General features: G+C 45.0%; 2 protein-coding genes across 5 annotated transcripts in view; one reads left to right on the forward strand and one right to left on the reverse strand.

Moving 5' to 3' along the window:
• The first annotated feature begins 2,030 nt into the window (after window positions 1-2,030).
• Window positions 2,031-6,015, forward strand: LOC139592784 (C-type lectin domain family 4 member E-like). Its single transcript, XM_071433022.1, has 6 exons — window positions 2,031-2,070; window positions 2,988-3,083; window positions 3,536-3,628; window positions 4,653-4,804; window positions 5,029-5,159; window positions 5,429-6,015. The coding sequence occupies exons 1-6, from the start codon at window positions 2,031-2,033 to the stop codon at window positions 5,586-5,588; spliced, it is 672 nt and encodes a 223-aa protein (XP_071289123.1). The 3' UTR covers window positions 5,589-6,015.
• Window positions 6,016-7,405: 1,390 nt separating this feature from the next.
• TCAF2 (TRPM8 channel associated factor 2) overlaps window positions 7,406-18,643 on the reverse strand; it is a 30,502-nt gene continuing 19,264 nt past the window's right edge. For 3 of the 4 annotated variants that reach the window (XM_071433018.1, XM_071433017.1, XM_071433016.1), the window contains 2 exons: window positions 17,048-17,385; window positions 14,236-15,481 (listed from right to left, as the gene is read on the reverse strand). In XM_071433018.1, coding sequence (XP_071289119.1) covers window positions 15,236-15,481; window positions 17,048-17,385 — 584 coding nt within the window. In that variant the 3' untranslated portion in view covers window positions 14,236-15,235. Of the gene's footprint in view, window positions 7,698-8,525; window positions 8,807-14,235; window positions 15,482-17,047; window positions 17,386-18,643 lie in introns of those variants that run through there. The other variant, XM_071433019.1, reaches the window with a different exon arrangement.

Here is an 18,643-nt window from a genome sequence, read left to right on the forward strand (position 1 = left end):
GGAGGCCTACGTGTTCTTTCTAGCAGTTCTCAAGGGTATCTGGATTTAAGTCCAGCAGCCTCATAGTCCTAAGGACATCCCTAAGGATAAAGGATCCCTGCTGGATCCCAATGTCCTCTGAATGGACTGAGATGGAAACACAGCTTTTGCTCTTGTTCCATCAGCTGGTTTCTCCTGTGGAGAGGAATGCATGGGTGCAGAGACACAGGAATAGGAGAGCTCACAGCAACAGCACAGGCATTTCAGCTGAGGCATCACAAGATCAGGGCACAGAACTGCTTCCAAGTGAGGACAAGCCTGAGCTCTCTGTAGAAGACATCCCCTGATTCTGTCATTTTTGTGCACAACAGGCTGCAGGCGGGGTCAGAGCCTACATTTCTAAACATCTCTATGTAAGCCGTGTTCACAAGCTCTCACCCCACAGAAAAACACATTCACAAGACTTGTGGAACCTCCAGCCTCCCACCAGCCATGCAGGAAGGGCAGCTGCAAGAACACATCCCCTTTGTGGGAGCAGGCCTTCCCCTGGTCCCACACACTTCCTGCTGGAGATGAGGGGTTCCTGAGTATCCACAGCTCTCCCAGCAGCCTGTGAAGCACAGGTGAAAGCACAGGGTCACATTGTCACACTGCAGAACTGTGCATCTGTGCCTGCTGCAGCCCTCAGTGCCATCAGTGCCATCACCCACAGCACTCAGCTGCCAGGGAGCTTCTTACACACAGAGGTGGCCAAGCTGCAGAGCACCCTGGGCTCCATGGCCACTTCCTTCCCACTTCTCTCTTCTCTCTCTCTTACAATGTTCTTCCTTCATCTCAACTTTGTTTTCAGACTGTTTCTTCTGTGCCTCAGAAGCCTTTCCCTAATGCCCAGGCTTAGGGTAAATGGGCCCTCACATAGTTGCAGCTATTGAATTCACACAGCTGTCTGCATTCATACTCCCATTTCTGGAGGAATGGCCATGAACCACTGAGAAAGAGAGAATGTCCTCCACCAAGTTCATTTCTGAACAGGAGCACTCTTGCTGTTCCTTGGACTTGGAATGCTGTCCAGCCTTACCCATCCCACTTCATGTTGGTCAGATGGCCTGGACAGCAGCAAGTGATAGAAATGGGAGTGTGAATGCAGACAGCTGTGAGAGTTCAATAGCTGCAACAATGTGAGGGGGCTTTTGACCCAAACCACTGCTGATAAAGAAGAACATGACCAGCAGCTAAACAGTAACCAGTTCTGTGCCCTGATCTTGTGATGCCTCAGCTGAAATGCCTGTGCTGTTGCTGTGAGCTCTCCTATTCCTGTGTCTCTGCACCCATGCATTCCTCTCCACAGGAGAAACCAGCTGATGGAACATCTCAGCCTGTTCCACGTATGTCTGCAGCGTTTGCAGTCACAACCAAGTGAGACTTCATGATCTGTCATGCACATGGACTCTGGCACTGCCAAGTGATCCTTCTGCCCCACAATGCCAGGTCATCCTGAACCCCTTTCCTCAAAGCCCCAGCCTCCCTTCCAATGCAATTAGACCAAAACAGTGTCACAAGTTCTCTGTTGTGCTCAGGGCTTCTGAGCTCAGGATGCCAATGGTCACTGCCCAGACTCAGTCACAGATCTGCTTTCCTCTCATTTTTGCTTCCCTTTTGCAGGCTGTGCTCAGTGGGTTTAACTCTTTGCTAGCCAATGCCAAATACACCTGCCCGTGTATGTATTGTCACACACATGGACCCTCAGCAGGAGAGAGCAGGCAGCAGAGAGGGAAGGCCATGGATGACCTGTGCAAGTGCCTGAGGCTGGGCAAAGGGAGATTGTGTGAGCTGCAGTGATGCTCCACTTCATCTGTTTTCCTTTGTCTTCGTGACTTTGGGTTTTGCAATAACCTTCTTGTGAAATGTCCTGGCAGGGAAATGATGAAAATTCCCCAGTCTCCATGTGCTGTGGGGTACATCCGTGTGGGAGGTGCCCTGTGCAGGAGGAAGGCTGTTTGTGCCCACACTGGTAACAGGGACCCTTGGAGAAGAGTGATCCTCCTGCAGAGATGATGAATGGCCCAGGGAGAGTCAGTCCTGGAAGTGCAGGTAACCCCCAAAGCTTCCTTCCTTTCTGTCCTCCTGCCACAGGATTTGGGGAAAGGCAGGGCTGGGCTGGATCCTGGGCATGGTGCGGTGGCCGGATCTCCTACCAGGAGATGGGGCTTAGGGCAAGAGCAAAGCAACAGATGAGGGAAGTGGGCAGTGGCCAGGCTGGCAGAATGACCTTTTCCTAGAGCCAGGGGAAATGGAAGTGCAGCCAGAGTGTGCCCTGCTATTCCCTTCAGTGCTGTGTCTGTAAACAATGGGGCTGAAGGGGGCTGTCCTTCTGTCATTGCCCTGCAAAGCTCTCTGCATCACTCTGAGCACAGGTCCCTGCCCCCATCTCTGCTGTCTCCAAGGACAACCCAGCCAGGGCTCCCCAAGAGAGAGCTCCCAAGTGCCTTTTCCCCTGTGGAAACCATCCCTCTGTGTGTCTGCCTGTGCACACCCTGAGCTGGGCAGTCACTCCTTTGGGGGACTGTGCCTCTGCAGAAAGGGGCTCATGGGACAGAGGCAAAATGCAGGGAGTGACAGAAAGAAGCTCTAAAGAGAGAGGAAGAGGAGGGAGATCAACAAAGAGCGCTCAGGGACAGACAGGGGTAATGGAAGGCAACATGGAAGATGTGTTGAGGAGAAAGGAGGTCTGACAGGACAAAGGGAGAGTGAGGTCTGGGCAGAATCCAGGCCGATCTTGTGATAAACAGGGAAATAAAAAAGCGGCCCCAGGGCAGCCCCTGTGCTCCTGTACTCTGTGGCTCTGAGCCTCTGTTGGGACAGGCAGCAGGGCCTGCCTCCAGCACCTGTGGGGCTCCCCAGTCCTTGGAACAAGGGACCAGCAGGGTGCAGGGGAACAGACCCCCCCTGGGTTATCCTGCTCCTAACTCTGGGCTGGGACATGCTCACTCTTGCTTTGTGTTTTTCAGCCCCAGCAGAAGAGAGAGGCTGCTCCTGGCTGAACATCTGGGTCTTCCTTATTTTTGCCCTTTCAATCAAAGCTGCCATTGGAACCTTGTGCCTCTGCCTTGGTGAGTTCCAGGGTGTCTTAATTCCCTTGGGATGAAGGGCTCAAGTGACTGCTTTTTTTCAGGTGTCAGCCCATATCCTAGTCCCTCTTCCAGGCAGGCAAATGCCTTTCACCAAAACAGGCTTCTCCAGTCTTATTGGCTTATCCCATTACTTCTGTGTCCTTTTCCTCACCCCTTCCTCAGAGGATTTCTAATCCGGGTTTGTCAGCTGGGCAAGTGAGTCTTTCAGACACCTGAGATGAGAGAAGCTCTTCTGAGGGAAGGAATGACTGGTAGTGGGAGAAGTGGCCTGCTCTTCTCACTTCATTGCTCAATCCAGACTTCATAGCTTGTTACTAAACAGAGTCTGTGTTGGGGCTTCAAAGCAGAAGTTAGAGGATAGCACAGGTTGCTCATGCACAAGATGAAAAGGATGACAACAGTACTTTGCTTTGCTTTCTTCTTAGTGGCTCTACTTGATGGGAGCTCTGGCCATTACAAGATTCTCCTCCAGAACTCTACAGAGTGGTGCTGTGTCCCCAGCAGTTCCGCAGAGAAAGGTGAGTGATGCTGAGAGCCTCATAAGTAACAAAAGGACTTCATCAACATTTTGTTTGGTTTCCCCTCAACCTTCGAGGTGGGGAATATTACTGTCAGTCACAAGTGGATTGTTTGAAGGAAGGAATGTGGGGAATTGAGGTAAGAAGACACTCTTTAGCATGTTTCTATGAAAACATGCTCCAGGTCAGTGAAAGAGGGTGGGTCATTCCATACCTGCATTTGACCAACCTTCCTACTCTTCCCCTCACACAATCCCTCTATTGCAAGTCTAGTTGACTGATCTAGATGCAAGTGTTTATACTGGCTGGTTCAATCCAGCTCCACTTCCTGTGCTGGCTCACTGCCTGTTCACACAAGCATGATGGTCAGTGTGAGGGACAGAGGAGGGAGGAGGATGTTTAGCTCAGAATAGCTGGGGAGCTGAGCTGCAGTCACACATGAAGTGTTGGTAATATGGAGTGCTGGAATGCTGGTAGTGCAAGTTCTCAGACTCAGGTCAGAGATCCCTTCTCATGCAGCCTTGATCTTTGTGAGAACATATCTGTGGATTTTAATCCACCGTTTGAATCTCTGGGCATAAGGCAGGTCTCTTGGATAAACTGGCTGTGTAAGGAAATGCCTGTGGTGGCAGCAAGGCTGTCAGAGCAGGCTCTGAATCTGCATGAGCTGAGAGCTTGGACAGCTCTTCTCTGATGGAAGTGTTTCTAGAAAAGCACAAGCCAACTACTTCTCATCTTGCTTCCTCAAGAAGGGTAAGGCAGAAACCACGTCTCTCACCAAAGAGAGGTTGCATGGACATGGCAGGACAGAGAGAGAAAGGGAAGAGGCCCCTTCAGGCAGGGGCCTTGTGACAGGAGCTGTCAGGCTGCTGGCAGCTTTACTTGTGGAGAGCAGAAGAGAGCATTTATCTCTGTCCAGGCATTGGCTTCAAACCCCACTCCTAACACCTGGGACCCTACATTGAACTCACAGCCATGAAGGACAGCACTTCTTGTTCAAAAGCAGGACTTTTTTTCCCCATAGTGGATGGCTGGATGTGTTGCCCAAAGGGCTGGAGAAGGTTTCAAGGAAGCTGCTATTTCCTGTCCCCTGACACAATGTCATGGGCTGAGAGTGCACAGAACTGCACTGGGATGGGCTCCCAGCTGGTGGTGATCACCAGCAAGGCAGAGCAGGTAAGTGCACAGGGCTGAGAGAGGCACCCAGCAGGCAGAGCCACAGTGCTGGGCCCTGGAGGGGACTCAGAGCCCCTCCTTGTCCTGCAGGGGAGGGGGAAGGTCCTGTCTGCATCTCTGCAGCACCAGCCCCATCTGCCACCAGCCCCACATCATGGGGATTCCTGATGCCTCTCCTCGTGCTCAGTCCTGCCCCTCTCATGGACATTGTGCTTTTTTTCCAGGAGTTCCTCTTCAACTTGACAAAAGAAAAAGCTACTAGCATCTATGAAACAAAATACTACATAGGCTTAGCTGCTTACAAAAATGGGAAGTGGCAGTGGGTGGACAAGACTCCATATGAGAGAACAGCCACGTGAGTATCCTGGTGGAGTGAGGAGAGCCCTGAAATTCATGCCCTCAGTCCAAGTGACCAATACATTGTGTAAGGCAGGTATTTGTCAGAGTGGGGTTTCTGTCTTCAGCTGCTCTGTAAGTCAGAAAACTTGCATAAATTTCTATTCAAAACTATGGCTCCTGATTTCTGTCACAGTGACTTTCCTTTTCTCTTCCACAAGTGTTTGAAGTGACTCCACATCCACTGTCATGCTAGTGCATTTCCAATAAAGGAACTTTCTTTTACAGGTTTTGGAAGCCTGGGGAGCCCAATTTACTCTTTGCAGAAAAATGTGCTGCAATTCATGTCAAGGGAAACACAGACCCCAACACTTACAGTAACTGGAATAATGTCCTTTGCATCACAAGCTGCTATCGAATTTGTGAACAGGCAGTCAAACTTCTCTGAGAAAGGACATAAAATCCAATCTTCGAAGTACCTCAGTTCCCAGCCTCTGTCCCTTCATCCCTCTACAAGCTGGAGATCAGTCCTGGATGAAATAGCTCAGGCTGATGTCAAGGACCCACTGTGAACCTTTCTACTCTTCCTCCTTCAGAAACAAGGGTCCTAATTCTCCATCACTTTCCTTGACTCCTGGTCCAGACAATATCTCAATGATGTGGAAAAGGCCATCACTGTTTCATGACAGGATATTTGTTCTTCAAATCAGTGGAGCAGAATTTGAAAGAAGAGCATTCAGTGGAGTATCCTTGTCCCTCCTCTGAAGGGAAAAATTATTCATGGCTTTAGTGTTTCCTTCTCCTTCAGCACATTGTGTGTTGATTAGTTTAAAAAAATTAATAATAAATTTTAATTTATTAAATGTTATTCTGCTCTTTGCATGAGGATGTGTGACATGATTCCCACAGTCCAGCCTCCCAACACAGAGATTTTAACTTTTCAGTGTGTTCAGCACCCGTAGATAAGAATTTTTCTGAGTGTGCTGGACCGGCTGGGAGCAGGAACAATGTAATGTTCATCTGTAGAGTATGTGGGGAAGGTCCTGAACACTTTGGAGAATCATTTGTGAAGACAGAAACAGAGCAGGCTGCGTAGTGTTCAGTGCCAGGCAGTTTGCCCAGGATGTAGCAGAAAAGACGATGGATGTTGGAGATTCTGCTGAGCTGTGGCAGGATGAGGCATGGCAATGAAGGGGAGAGAAAGCAATGAAATGTAACAAGAAAGAAAAAAGCCAGAGTCCCCTAAGGAGAAAATTCTAATCAGAGAGAAGGGTGGAAGACCCCTATCAGAGGCATCACTGCAAATCAGATACACAGAAGTCTTGAGCAAGTCTTGAGCAAGTCTTCTGCTTCCCTAAAATTTCCCAAACTCCAGTCTGTATGTTCCTCCCTTTCATCAATGATATCTATATTCTTTGAGGAGCTGGGAGTTTCTAGTTTGGGACTAAAAATACAACCTGAAAAATCAGTTCTGGGTGATTTTTTTTTCCCCATCAGAAATGTGAGTACAAATTTTTGTCATTTCTGCCTGAAGAAGTGTATTTTCCAGGTTTCTTGTTTAGCCACTGGACCAAAAGCTTGGCTCTTGCAAAGTGTTTGCCTCCTAGTTTCTAAAGTTGCTGGATCCTTTACAATGGAGAAAACTTATTTTTTGTCCAACATGACCATGAACTCAAACATTGCAATGGACTTCTCGATTTCCCCCAGCTCAGTTCTGCAACTTATGCAGCAACAGGGTTTTGAGGAAGAAAAGGAGGCAGATAAGACACGCAGAGAGTGACCAATGTTTTACAAGTGGTTTTAGGGGCACTGCAGTTCTGGTTCCTGGGAGGTTGATGGGGCAGAGCAAAACCCACACCAGGAGATTGGTTTGCAAGAAAATGCACGTACCTTGCTAGAGACAGTCTCCCTGCCCCACATTTGGAAAACAAAGTTTTTCTTGAAATGTCATGACAAAAGAGGGATCTTGGGAGATGATGCTGGGTTTGCCTACAGAATTGTTGAAGGGATCTTCCTGATCCCCTCTTCAATATGGATTTGGCTGATGGAGGTGCCTATCTCAAACAGATAAAAATCAGTCTTTACCCCTCAAGTTTGTCTTGATTCAGGAGGTAGCAGATGGCACAGGAAGAGGTAGGGATGACAACAGACAGGTGCAGCACTTTCAGAAAGCTTCAGAAGGACATTCCTGCATACTGAAACTGCATACTGAACTCAGGGCTTGGGTGGGAAGGACAAAAAGTTTATCAGAATAGCATTCTTTATTATGACACCTGCAGTACTTGCTTTCAGGTGGACATCTTGGCCACATCCCAGCTGCCTCTCAGAACAAGACCTGGATGCTTACCACTCCTTGTCACATTAACTTTTGCTTTGGAAAAGAACTTGGGTCTGAGGAAAGGAGCCACAGTGATATTCATTTCTGAGAATACACACACCATCGAGTGAAGGTACTCTGACTGCTGCAGCAAAATTCTCTTGTGATTCAAACCTGAGCTAGCTTCTGGTTTTCCTCCAAAAAGCTCATGATGCCCAGTCTTTGAGATGCTGTCTTCAGCTGGAAAAACATAATTAGACCCATGTTAGAAGGACACCCAGTGTTGATTCTTATGGTCAGACTTATTAATTACATCTGTACACTGAGCATGCTTTATGTTTAGCTCTGACAGCTGAGTCTTCCTTTATAGGATACACCCAACTTTCTCTAATAAATCATTATCCTTGCCAAGCCAAGTGATGAAATAAAGTGAAATGTATGTGTTTTTCTTGGCAGACACTATCTTTTATAAGGATTTAAATTTTCCTTCAAGTGTGTCTTTTCTTTTTTTAGACAAAGCAGAGAATTACACCTCTACTCCTTCTCTTTCTCTGTTTTATCCTACCTCAGATGCTTTCATATTCCCTCACAACATTTATTTCTCCACTTCTTTATTTTCTTTGCTCTCCTGCTGTCTCTCATACTGTTTCTCCCTTTATTCCTTTTTTTTTTTCCTTTTTAATTTGTTCCTTTTACCTTTTCTTGCTAGACCACAGATGAAGAGCATACAATGTTGTTTGGGAGAAATAAAAGAGAGAAATGGCATTTAAAGAAGTTCTTGCACTGAACATATGTCTGTTCTGTCTTTTAAAATTTAGTGTTTCTGAAATGATTTCCCAAGCAGTCTTGTGTAAGGTACTAGTACTAATTCAGGTACTGTTGGCCTTGCAGGGTTCATGTTATCCAAGAGATCCACAACCCCCAGTTCTTCACTTGTCCAGTTCATGCTGGTTATCTTTTATCTCAAGTTGTCTAAGACAAATCCTATGATTTTAGCCTTTATGTCTCTACCTGTTTACAAGGGAATAAAAACACTTTTTTTACTTTATATGGAATCAGTTTACATACCTAAGCAAGCTTTTTCACATCCTGCTGCTTAATTATAAATCATTTATCTTGACAGACTTTTGGACAATCTGCAGGTTTCCTGGAAATGCCTCAGCTGATCATGAGGTCCAGCACTTCAGCACCATCTCCTGCTCACAGCAAATCACCTGCACCCTCTCAGTGTCGCTGTGATCTACATTCATGAGATCAGGAGGAGATGCACAGTGCCTCTGACTCTGTCACTGCAGCCTCTTGTGGTGCATCAATGGCTCTACAGCAAGGTAAGAATTCTGTAACATTCACTAGAAAGAGAAAACACAGCCTTAAGACAAGGAATTGCTTTGCTCAGGATCTCAAAATGCACCATAAAAATTGACTTGTGCTACAGTCCATGTTTTAACATAGGGGAAATTCAGTGCTCTGGACATGGATCTGGTTGTTTAGACTGGAGATCAAAACAGACTGCTGTAAACACACTCCAGTGCTGTGTTCCTCCCATGACATTCAATCCTCCTACGTGAGGCACCTGCTGTCTTAGATTCTCACGCAGACTGAGTTGCCACAATTTTACATGCATTAGATGTCTGCAAATTTACTCTAGCTAAGGATCAAGGAGGTAAAGTTCACTGCCTGAACATTCTTTTGCTTCTGACATGAGCTAAAGCAGCTGTTTCTCACTACATAATTGCCAACTCTGCCAACTCTGAAAGCAGAGCATGAAGGCAACCTCTTTCAGAACAATTAAATACACATCAAGGCCTCTCCTGTGCAGTCTGTAAAGGTTTTCCTCTAAAAGATCATCCTCATTTTTCATGGCTATTGCCATAATTTCACCTGAGTTCTTCCATTTATTTCCAGCTTTATTATCTCCTAACGTGTCTCTGCTTTTAAAGTGACATTTTCCCCCATTCCAACTCTTCTTGGAATGATTATAATTAAGAAACTTTGCATACCTGAAATCAGAATAAGTCTGGAACAGAGAACACTTTGGGAATAAGGAAACAAAGAAAGTAAAAAATAGAAAGGGGTTGATTGGTTTCATTGGTAATAAGAGAGCCAATGCTTCCCCTTCTGTGGTTAAAATTACTTCTGTTGGGGAAGGAAGTAGTGGGACCCACACAGAAAAAGACAGATTTGGGAGGAAACCAAGAACAAACTCTTCTATCACATATACAATGCAGAGACACTTCTCAGATTCATTAGAACACCACCCCATTCAGACACCAGTTAAAACTACTGCAGAGCACTGGCTTTAGGACAGAGAGTTACATTTTCATGAGTCAAAACCTGCTTAGGAGATATATTGCTTCATGGGATCATCTGACCAGATGGGGAAAGAAACAGCCAGCTGCTGGGAAGGGTTTGCCTAGACTGGATATCCCCAGGCCTTAAAGAAATGAGTCAAATTCCTCCTGACCAGACATGAAAAGGTTTCTGCCTGCAGATTCATTTTTGAGTCATCACCATCTGGGAGCTCAGTCATATTTTGGTGTTCAGAAAATATCTTGGTGAAGGCTTCCCATCCAAAGGCCTCTTGCAACTCTGAATCACAAGTGACACAGTACTAAAAACATGCATGGAAGTTTAGAATTATTCTTCCTGCATTCTTAACAAAATCTTGTATTACATTCAGTTATTGGTCTTTTCACAGGGCATTTTTCTTTTTTTTTTTTAAGTGTAGCTACCCCCAAAATTTTAAATGCCTACTGAAGAACCAAAGCAGCCCTTAAACAACATCAGATTATTCAACAAACTCATCTGTCTACTATTCATACAAAACCAAAAATCAAGTACTTATGTAAGTGCTCTTCATCCTGAAGGGCAGAACTGTGCTCACAGGCTTGATCTCTACTTTGTTTTTCCCAACTGTTACAAGTGTTCAAAACAAGACTGATAAAAAATATCAACGCACCTCTCCATGCTTATAAGTATGCATATTTTAAATGTCTCTTCATACTTACAATACATAAGACTCTTCTCAGAGCTCAAAATGCAGGCCCCCTGCCTAGAGACTCCACACAGTTGATGTTTGTACTTTCAATTAATCTTGGTTGCTACTGAGTGGAGTATTGCACCACAACACTGAAAGACCAGCTCGGATGTAGTATTAGGGAGAAAAGAAAAAGAGAAAGAAAAGTAACAATTTCCAGTGATCAGAAGTCATCTTTGCTACTGCCCAAAGGCTGTGGTTCACTATTATATCTCAAACCAATGCACTCCACAGACCAATGAGCCTTGCACTGTGCTGTGATCACAAATGACTCGAAGCAAGCACATTTTCTGAGGACTGCTTCAAAAACTTTTCCCTGAAGCTCTGGTCCTCCTGATGGAGTTTGCTACTTGGAGACAGATCAGGACTGACTCGTGTTGATTTGTGGAATCCTGTGAGCTGGCACAGGTACCCAGTGCTGGAGACTAAGAGTTAACAGACAAGATGATCTGGGGTAGGGATCAAATGCTTGCAGGAAGTGAGGAAAGGAAACAAGCTTCCCTGGATTAAAAGAATAAATTTATAAATGTGTCACAAGCTTAATTTACCTGCAGATCCATGGTCTGACTTCCTCACTTGATTTCAGATGTGCCTCATCACAATGGGCCTGCCTGGCAACCACTGGAATATGTCTGACCTTGGTCACCATCACTGGACCCAACACTGACCTGAGGACTGATTTCCATGCTTGACCTCAGACATTCCTCATCCCTGGAGACTTGCCTAGCAATCTAGACCCTGGATGCTGTGCCAGGTGTGCCCTGCTTGCCTCACTCAGGTGTTGTGGCTGGTCCCTAGCTGTCCTGCTGGCTCTGTTACTGCAGCTGGCTCCTGGCCACCAACCCTCAGGGAGCAGCCACCTCCACTGTGCCCTCACAGTGTCTGTTGTACCACAAAGCAAATTTGGAACTGGGATTCAGTTTATTTTGTTGTTTTTGTGGGGGAAAGGCAGATTCTTGTCAGTTTGTTTTAGTAAAGTAGCTCTTTATTATTGAATATTATGGAAATATGGAATATTTCGCAGCTCACTTGAGCTTTGGGTAGAATTTACTGCTGATGGCCACCATTACTTCTTCACTGTATTTGTCATAACTTTGGTTCCAATTTTGCTTGTTTTCATGCTGTTTGTAAAAAGCCTCTTTTTTTTCAGAAAAGACAAACTTATTGTACTCTTTAACATCTTCCATGAGCTCCTCAGTATTGCTGACAACCATAACCAGCTTTAAAAGTCATGTTCCAGTAGCTCTTCATAGGATTTCAATGTCTTTGGTTCTTTTTCCTTCAAGGACAATTCAACAGGCTGAACTGGTTCCTCATAGCTCCAAAGTAGTGCGGGAGGGATACAGAGCCATTCACATCTTTGAAGTGGTGCTACACTCCCCTTGTTTTAGCAGAGAGAAGCAGGAAGAGTTTTATATGTTGGGTTCCACCAGAGGCCAAGTAGTGCTGCCTGGATCTGTGCACAGGATCTGCAGTGTCTGTGCAAATCTTTTTATCTTATGAGATTATAGGTTATCTTATAGGTTATAGGTGATATAGGTTATCTTATGAGAAGGAGCCATGTAAATCAATCCAGAAACAACTGATATGTAATCTCAACACAATTGTTGCAGAGCCACTGACAGATCACAACTTTACTGTTGGATTCAGAGCCATATGAGGCCAGATGTAATGACTGATTAATAAAAATCCTTCTGACAGAAAGACATGCTTGGAGAAGCAAATGCAGTATGGAAACACAGCACCCACTTTTCATGGAATCGTTTGGGTTGAAAGGGACCTTCAGTGTCATCTAGTCCAACTCCCCTGCATTGAGCAGGAACATCTTCCTCAGATCAGGTTGCTCAGAGTCCCATCCAACCTGATCTTGAATGTTGCCAGGGATGGGGCATCCACCAGCTCTGGCTGGTGTGCCACACTGTTTACACTTGGGCCAGCCTCTCTTGAATCAGTTCTACTTGGCTGACAGCAGATATACCACAAGTCAAGCTGCTGTGAATTATTGAGTAGTGGCCTGGGCAGCTGATGAATTTTTCAATTCAAGTGGTACAAAACACCTCTAGTGCTGCATTCAAGTAGAGCTGAAAGAACCTGCCGATCCTACTGAGAAAAGTGCAGTACTTGAACAAAGATTAATTGAAAATAATACTGAGATTTGGCCTTTAGGAGCCTCTTCATCACCCATAACAAACTTCAGTTACACTGGCCTTGTGAATTGTCTTTAAACAGCAGATTTCTTCAATGACAGCAAAATGCTGCTTACAACCAACTCTTCCCCCTTACTACTGCCCTCACTTCCCCACTAATGGAAGCAATCCTATGCCTGCTAACACCAGGGTCTCATTACACAGCAGGCTGCCTATGTGTAAAATCTCCTTTGTCCTGCCTAAACCAGCTACCTGTGCTTCCCTTCTTTCTGCTGCAATTAGCATAAATTCACTCCCACAGCAACAAGATCAATGTGACATGGTACACGTCATTTGGTGGCCAGCCTCCCTTCACTGGGTCTCACATGTCAAATTCAGCAGCAGAATATGCTACTTTTGCATACAAGCTCTTGACATTCACAGAAGATTCTTACTCTCTCCAGCAGTCTTCTTGGATGTGGTGGAATTGATCTGCTGATTTGAGGATCTGCATAGCCTTGTGATAGCGTTACTGCCTTGTGTACTTCCCTTACAAATATCCATCACAGATACAGACAAAATGTCCTAGTTATTATACTTGCCATGAGATATCTGGACATCTGCCACCATCCTTTCTGGCCTTGGAAAAGTTTCTGGGATGGTTTCTGGCCTGGCAATTGCATCCATCATCTTGATGCAGATGGGAAGCAGCCTCTCTGGGCTGTCCATGTGGTGTACACCAGCAGCTGGTACTGCCAGGATGACGTTCTAGTGGCCAGCTCAGCCCAGGGGGCTGCTGCTGACAGATGGTTCAGAACCAGGCAGAGATGTCAGCCCCCCCAATCCAGCATTCAGGTGAAAAAAGGCAGCAAATTGAAAAGAACTTTTAAATGTGAAGAAAGAGGACAATCACCACAGGTAAACAAACCCATGGCCTCAGAAACAATAAATTTGCATGGCCTCAGAAACAATAAATTAAACTGGATGTAACTGTGTTTTACTGAATCACAGGGAGATCCTGGGATGCTGACAAGGGCTTCAGTCATCTTTGGTGACCCCATGTCTGCTGCTGCTGCAAGCCGATGATAATCAGTTTTTAGTATCAAGCCACTTTAAAGGTGTCTCAGACATGCTTATATGAGAACATGAGAAAGAGATTAATCCCTAATTGAAGGTCTTATCAATATACTTTCTGGGCTAAGAAATGGGAAGCTTAATGCAAAGACTTTGCTAGGACATTACATAATTTTGACATTTTCTATACACATGACCACAAAAAGAAAACCCCCAGAAAATCAGGAAAATATGGTTAAGCCATAAATGCAGAAATGCCTCTTTACTCCCCTGCTACAGTTTGGTTTTGGGACCACTTACCAAGCCTGAAGAAAGGAGGTTGCACAGCCTCTTTAATTGTGACTGATATCTGACCAAATGTGCCCTCCTTTGGCACTATGATATATATGAGGCCACACCACAGACTAGAGACTTCCATGGTGGTTTTTTTCAACTTTGAACAACTTTACCACCAAGGCCACTTCTATTTAGGTCATTTCTATTTAGGCCTTTTTTTTACTGGGCATGGAGACATGAAAATAGGATCACATATAAAACCTGCGAGTCTACACTGGTATTTTTTATTTATTACTGATACATAAAGAATAGGCTGGGACTAGTGAGCTTTTAGGCTTTTAGGCTAAGCATTAACATGCTTGCCAAAACCCATAATAGCTGAGCAATTATGAAAGAGCTGGGAGTAACATGAATTTTTGTTGCACCTTGAAAAGGCTGGTCCTCTGTCTTGATGAACTGTCGTCTTCCTTCTCCCTTCTCCCTCAGGCTGTCAGGTCAGTGCCTGTATTTTAACCTTGGATGAGTCCGTGAGCTAAACCTTTACTGACTACAATCAAGTCACCTCCCTGCTTCCACTCTCTCCTCTTCATTGGCATGTATCTTGCTGTCAGGCTATGGCTGAATGATAGCTAGAACTTATAATTGACTTGTTCACATAAAGATGGACGCTGGGTCACACAGTCATAGAATGTAGGGAGAAATCTACAGCATTTCAGTATCAATTATGCATTATATAGCCTGTATATATGCATTATAAGGCCACTTTCACAACAGGCGCTGTGAAATTCTGCGTAACAAGAGGAATTAAAAATTAGGGATTTTAGGGTAACAAAAGTAATTGTGAAAATCTCATGTTACTGAGATTATATTAAGAATACAATGCTGTGGAGGTTACTATTTGCTTTAAAGATCTCTATTCCCATGGTAAAGTCCTTGAAACTGGTCCAGGGACTGCTCCACCCAGAAAACTTCCACTTCATCGGAGAAAGGTTCTGTAGGAACTAAATCAACTCAGAATTACATTCTTCCTGAGGTGAAGCACCTGGAACAAAGCTCACTGATTATTTAACCCTTCAGAAGATAGCTTAGGTGGTTGCTGATCTGCTGATCCCTGTTGAATCTCTGTTGGGGCTGGCCTCCACTGACAGCAAGAAGCTGAAGAATCCAGCATAAATCCAAGCACATAATGAGCTATCAAGTAGATACACATGGAGATAAAGATAGGCCATAGCTAGTATAAAAACCAAGATTTAGGTAGTTTTCCTTTACGGTCTGTAGGATCTCATTGGATCCTGCTCCCAGCTGGGTAGAGAGGACAGTTCCACAGACAGCTCTTTCTTGATAGGCCATCCCCAGGCTGTAAAGAATGGAGCCAAATTCTTATTCACCTGCTGAGAAAACTTCTGTGCCCACAAGTTCATCTTAGAAGTGTTGTCTTTTGGGATCGTGGACATTTTCTGGTAGTCAGAGAAGAGGTGGGTGAAGGGGTCCCAACCAAACCCTTCTTGCAGCTGATGAAAAACAATATAGTGTACAAACAGTTAAGTTATCATTTCACTGGCATTATTCCTGTGTTACATGCAGTAGAAAATTCCACGGGTTTCTGCAGTGTCTCTCAAAATGAATGCAAATTTAGATGAAAGCATCTAGTCTTTTCAGGCTTCAGAGCATAACTAACAGCACTAAAGTAAAGAAAAATACCTCCCCATTACACTGATCTCCCAAAACAAACAGAGATCAAAGATAGACTAGGAGTAGCCAAAAGTGTCAGTAACTTATTACATAAGCTGCTGCTTTGTGAAAACAGTATCAGAGGGGACACTGACAGAATAGCTGGATAGAAGGGGCACAGGAGAACAAGGAGTATTGAGAAAAGGGGAGGGAGAGATTATGAACAGGGCATGCTTTGCCTAAGAATAAGAACAAAAGGAGTTCATACAGAAAACCTGCTGCTGCAGAATTAGAACTGTTCTTCCATGCCACATTTATTCCAGCAGTCCTGTTAGTAATCAGGCAGGGGATGAGACATCCCAGCCTACAAGCGTGGGTGAGGCAGTGAGGCAGTGGCCAAACTGGTAAAGTAATGTGGGAAAATTTCTTCCCTTAAAACTGTTCCCCTCTGTATAAATATTTTGTTATTGGTTGCACCAAAAATCCCCGGAGGATGACTCTTCAGTTTGACCTTGCAGATGCTTATTTGGGATGTGGAGAAGTCAGGATCAATACTCCTCCAGTAAATATACTTTTCCTCCTATGAAGTGTGAGAGCTCTCAGACAAGGGAGCTGAGGAACACTCATCTCATAACAGTCAGTAGCTTAAGCATCATAATGGATATCTGCTTTGCAGTTCCCAGTTAAAATCAGGCTGAGTGCTCTCTCCATTAGGCTAATAGTTTCTAGGAGGATTAAGGGAAAGGGGGAATCTCTCTTGCATGCTTCCCAAGAGAATGCACTTTAATCTAGGATAGGGTTCTTGTTTTAGAGTCTCGACCACAGTGAGGGATCCAGTTCTGTGTGCAGGAGGATAGGCTGAGCCCATCCTCTTGCCACTTGCTGGATTACACTGGCTCCACTCAGTGCACTGGATGATATGAACACCCTCCTCTCTGTAAGTTTTTTAAAAGGCCATGTAACTCATCAGGAGACTATTCAAAGCCTGGCTCTTCTTGACACTTTACAGTGCCAAGGTTTTTTGACAACTAGCCCACCGTCCCACAGGAAATCTGCTGTGGATTAAAGAGCTGGGCCCAAGTTTGATCCTCCTTCTCCCATGTTGTATAACAAGAAGCAGTTCCTGTTTCTCTTCCAGGGAGAAAGATTAGTACATTGCACTGAGCTACCTCCCTAAGTGGCTAAGACCAAATCTGACAAAGGAAGGTTTTCAGGAGACCTCAGCTTTAGGCACTCTGCCTCTTTACCTCTCAGGTGCGTTCTGGGCCCAAGAGAAACCCTCTGACAGTATCAAACACATCAAGGCTTCACAGCCACAGTGCTGCTACAGTCAGCAGGCTGCAGACATCCCTCTGACAGAGGCTTCAGTGACTGCACTAGGAACACACACACATTTTCCCTGTTACCTGCAGGTATGTCTCCAGAGCAGTCCACACGTTCCAGTCCTTTAGCTGAGCACCTTTCTTCAGATAGTTTTTTATCCTTTCCTTGCGGCACTGTGGCCTGAGTGCCTGATGGGCCTCATGCCTGGGAATGCCCAGCACCTCCTCATGAACATAGACAGACCAGAGGTTGCATGTGGCCTCTGTGGTGTGAGGGGGGAACTCCCATGCCTGCTGCTGTTGATTGTGTCCCAGCTCATGGATGGGACCCCAAAGACCAGTAGTTTGCATGTGCTCCACGTCTAACATCTCCTTCACTGAATCCAGGTGGCCCATGATGGGGTAGCCAGCATGCATCCAGCCTGCAGGAGAGACAGGAGCAACATGTCATTACATGCTCACCTCAGTGCTTCTCAGATGTAAATGATTATTGTAATTTTTTTTTTCATTTCTCTAGTATCTTTCCTCCATCTCAAAAATAACACTTTTTTTATTACCATGAATGACCAACTTTTCCCAGTGTGATGTAAGGAAATATATCATGTTTCACCCTAACAGACAGTGACCCTTAAACAGTCTAACAAGTAAAGGCAGGACTGAACCATCAGTTAAGTGCAGTTTTGCCTGCTTTTCCTTTTTATATATAAATGTACACTCATGGTTGGACTGAGGTTGAGGTTTTAGGATGAGGGGAAAAGCCTGACCATTGCCCAGAACACACATGAACTCCCACAAGCTGAGCACAGTCGACACCAATGCAACCATGCAATGATGTGACTGAGCATCATGGCACTCCTTGGGTGTGGATACTGCAGGCCTGCATTCCAGTGATCACTGGTGTGGATGCGACACATGGAAAACACGGTCCGTCATGCTTAAGGACTACACATCCTGTCATACTTAAGCCTGTTCTTAACCCTGCAGGATAGCTATTCCATAAACAACCTCCCAGCAGGTTCCTAGGCAAGAAACATGCATTGCAAGGGATTTTACTTCTGCCTCTTTGGTGTCTTCTTCCCTAATTGGTTCTCCTGGAAGATTCCCAAAACTTCATGCAAGAGCAATGCCCCCAAATTCAAATACCTGTTGTAGCAAGGTATAAGCAGCCCTTTACACAGAGGGAGCCTGATGAATGAACAGGAATGGCAATCCCCTTCCTGCAGGAACTAGTGAACATAGAACGTGAATGGCCTGGAACTAGTTTCTGCAGGAACCAGTGAAGATCTTGAGCTTCCTCTTTTTTAATAAGAGGGATATATGCAATTAGCAATCACTAGCACCCAAAAAGTTCAGATCCAGAAATGCGAGTGAAACCATTTAGTCCACCCAAGCCAAAAGAAATTTTATGTCTGTAGACTATGATATTTTTAACTGGCATTTGCTCGGCATAGCAAAACCTAACACTCCCAAGATGTGCCACAAATTCTTTCCATTGTAGCTTAGCAAAAGTTTAGGGCATCAGGGTTCATGCCAAGCCATTGTCTCATTGTGGATGATGAATTTAACCATGATGAATTTGTTGTTTTTTTTTAAAAAAAAAACTGAGCAGAATTTTTATTGCGAAGTTCCATGTTTACTATGTAATTTGATTCTTGAGCAAAGGCACTCAGTTCATAACTG

This window comes from Agelaius tricolor, unplaced genomic scaffold (assembly GCF_023055355.1).
Source record: "Agelaius tricolor isolate 1412-34295 unplaced genomic scaffold, bAgeTri1.0.p SCAF_9, whole genome shotgun sequence".
Lineage (NCBI taxonomy): Eukaryota > Metazoa > Chordata > Aves > Passeriformes > Icteridae > Agelaius > Agelaius tricolor.

What these genes read in the sequence shown, in the direction of transcription:
- LOC139592784 (XM_071433022.1), top strand. Translation starts at nt 2,031, where the DNA reads ATGATGAATGGCCCAGGGAGAGTCAGTCCTGGAAGTGCAG. An exon ending in AGTCAGTCCTGGAAGTGCAG is followed by an intron (nt 2,071 to 2,987) that starts GTAACCCCCAAA and finishes TGTGTTTTTCAG; the next exon opens with CCCCAGCAGAAGAGAGAGGC. An exon ending in CCATATGAGAGAACAGCCAC is followed by an intron (nt 5,160 to 5,428) that starts GTGAGTATCCTG and finishes TTTCTTTTACAG; the next exon opens with GTTTTGGAAGCCTGGGGAGC.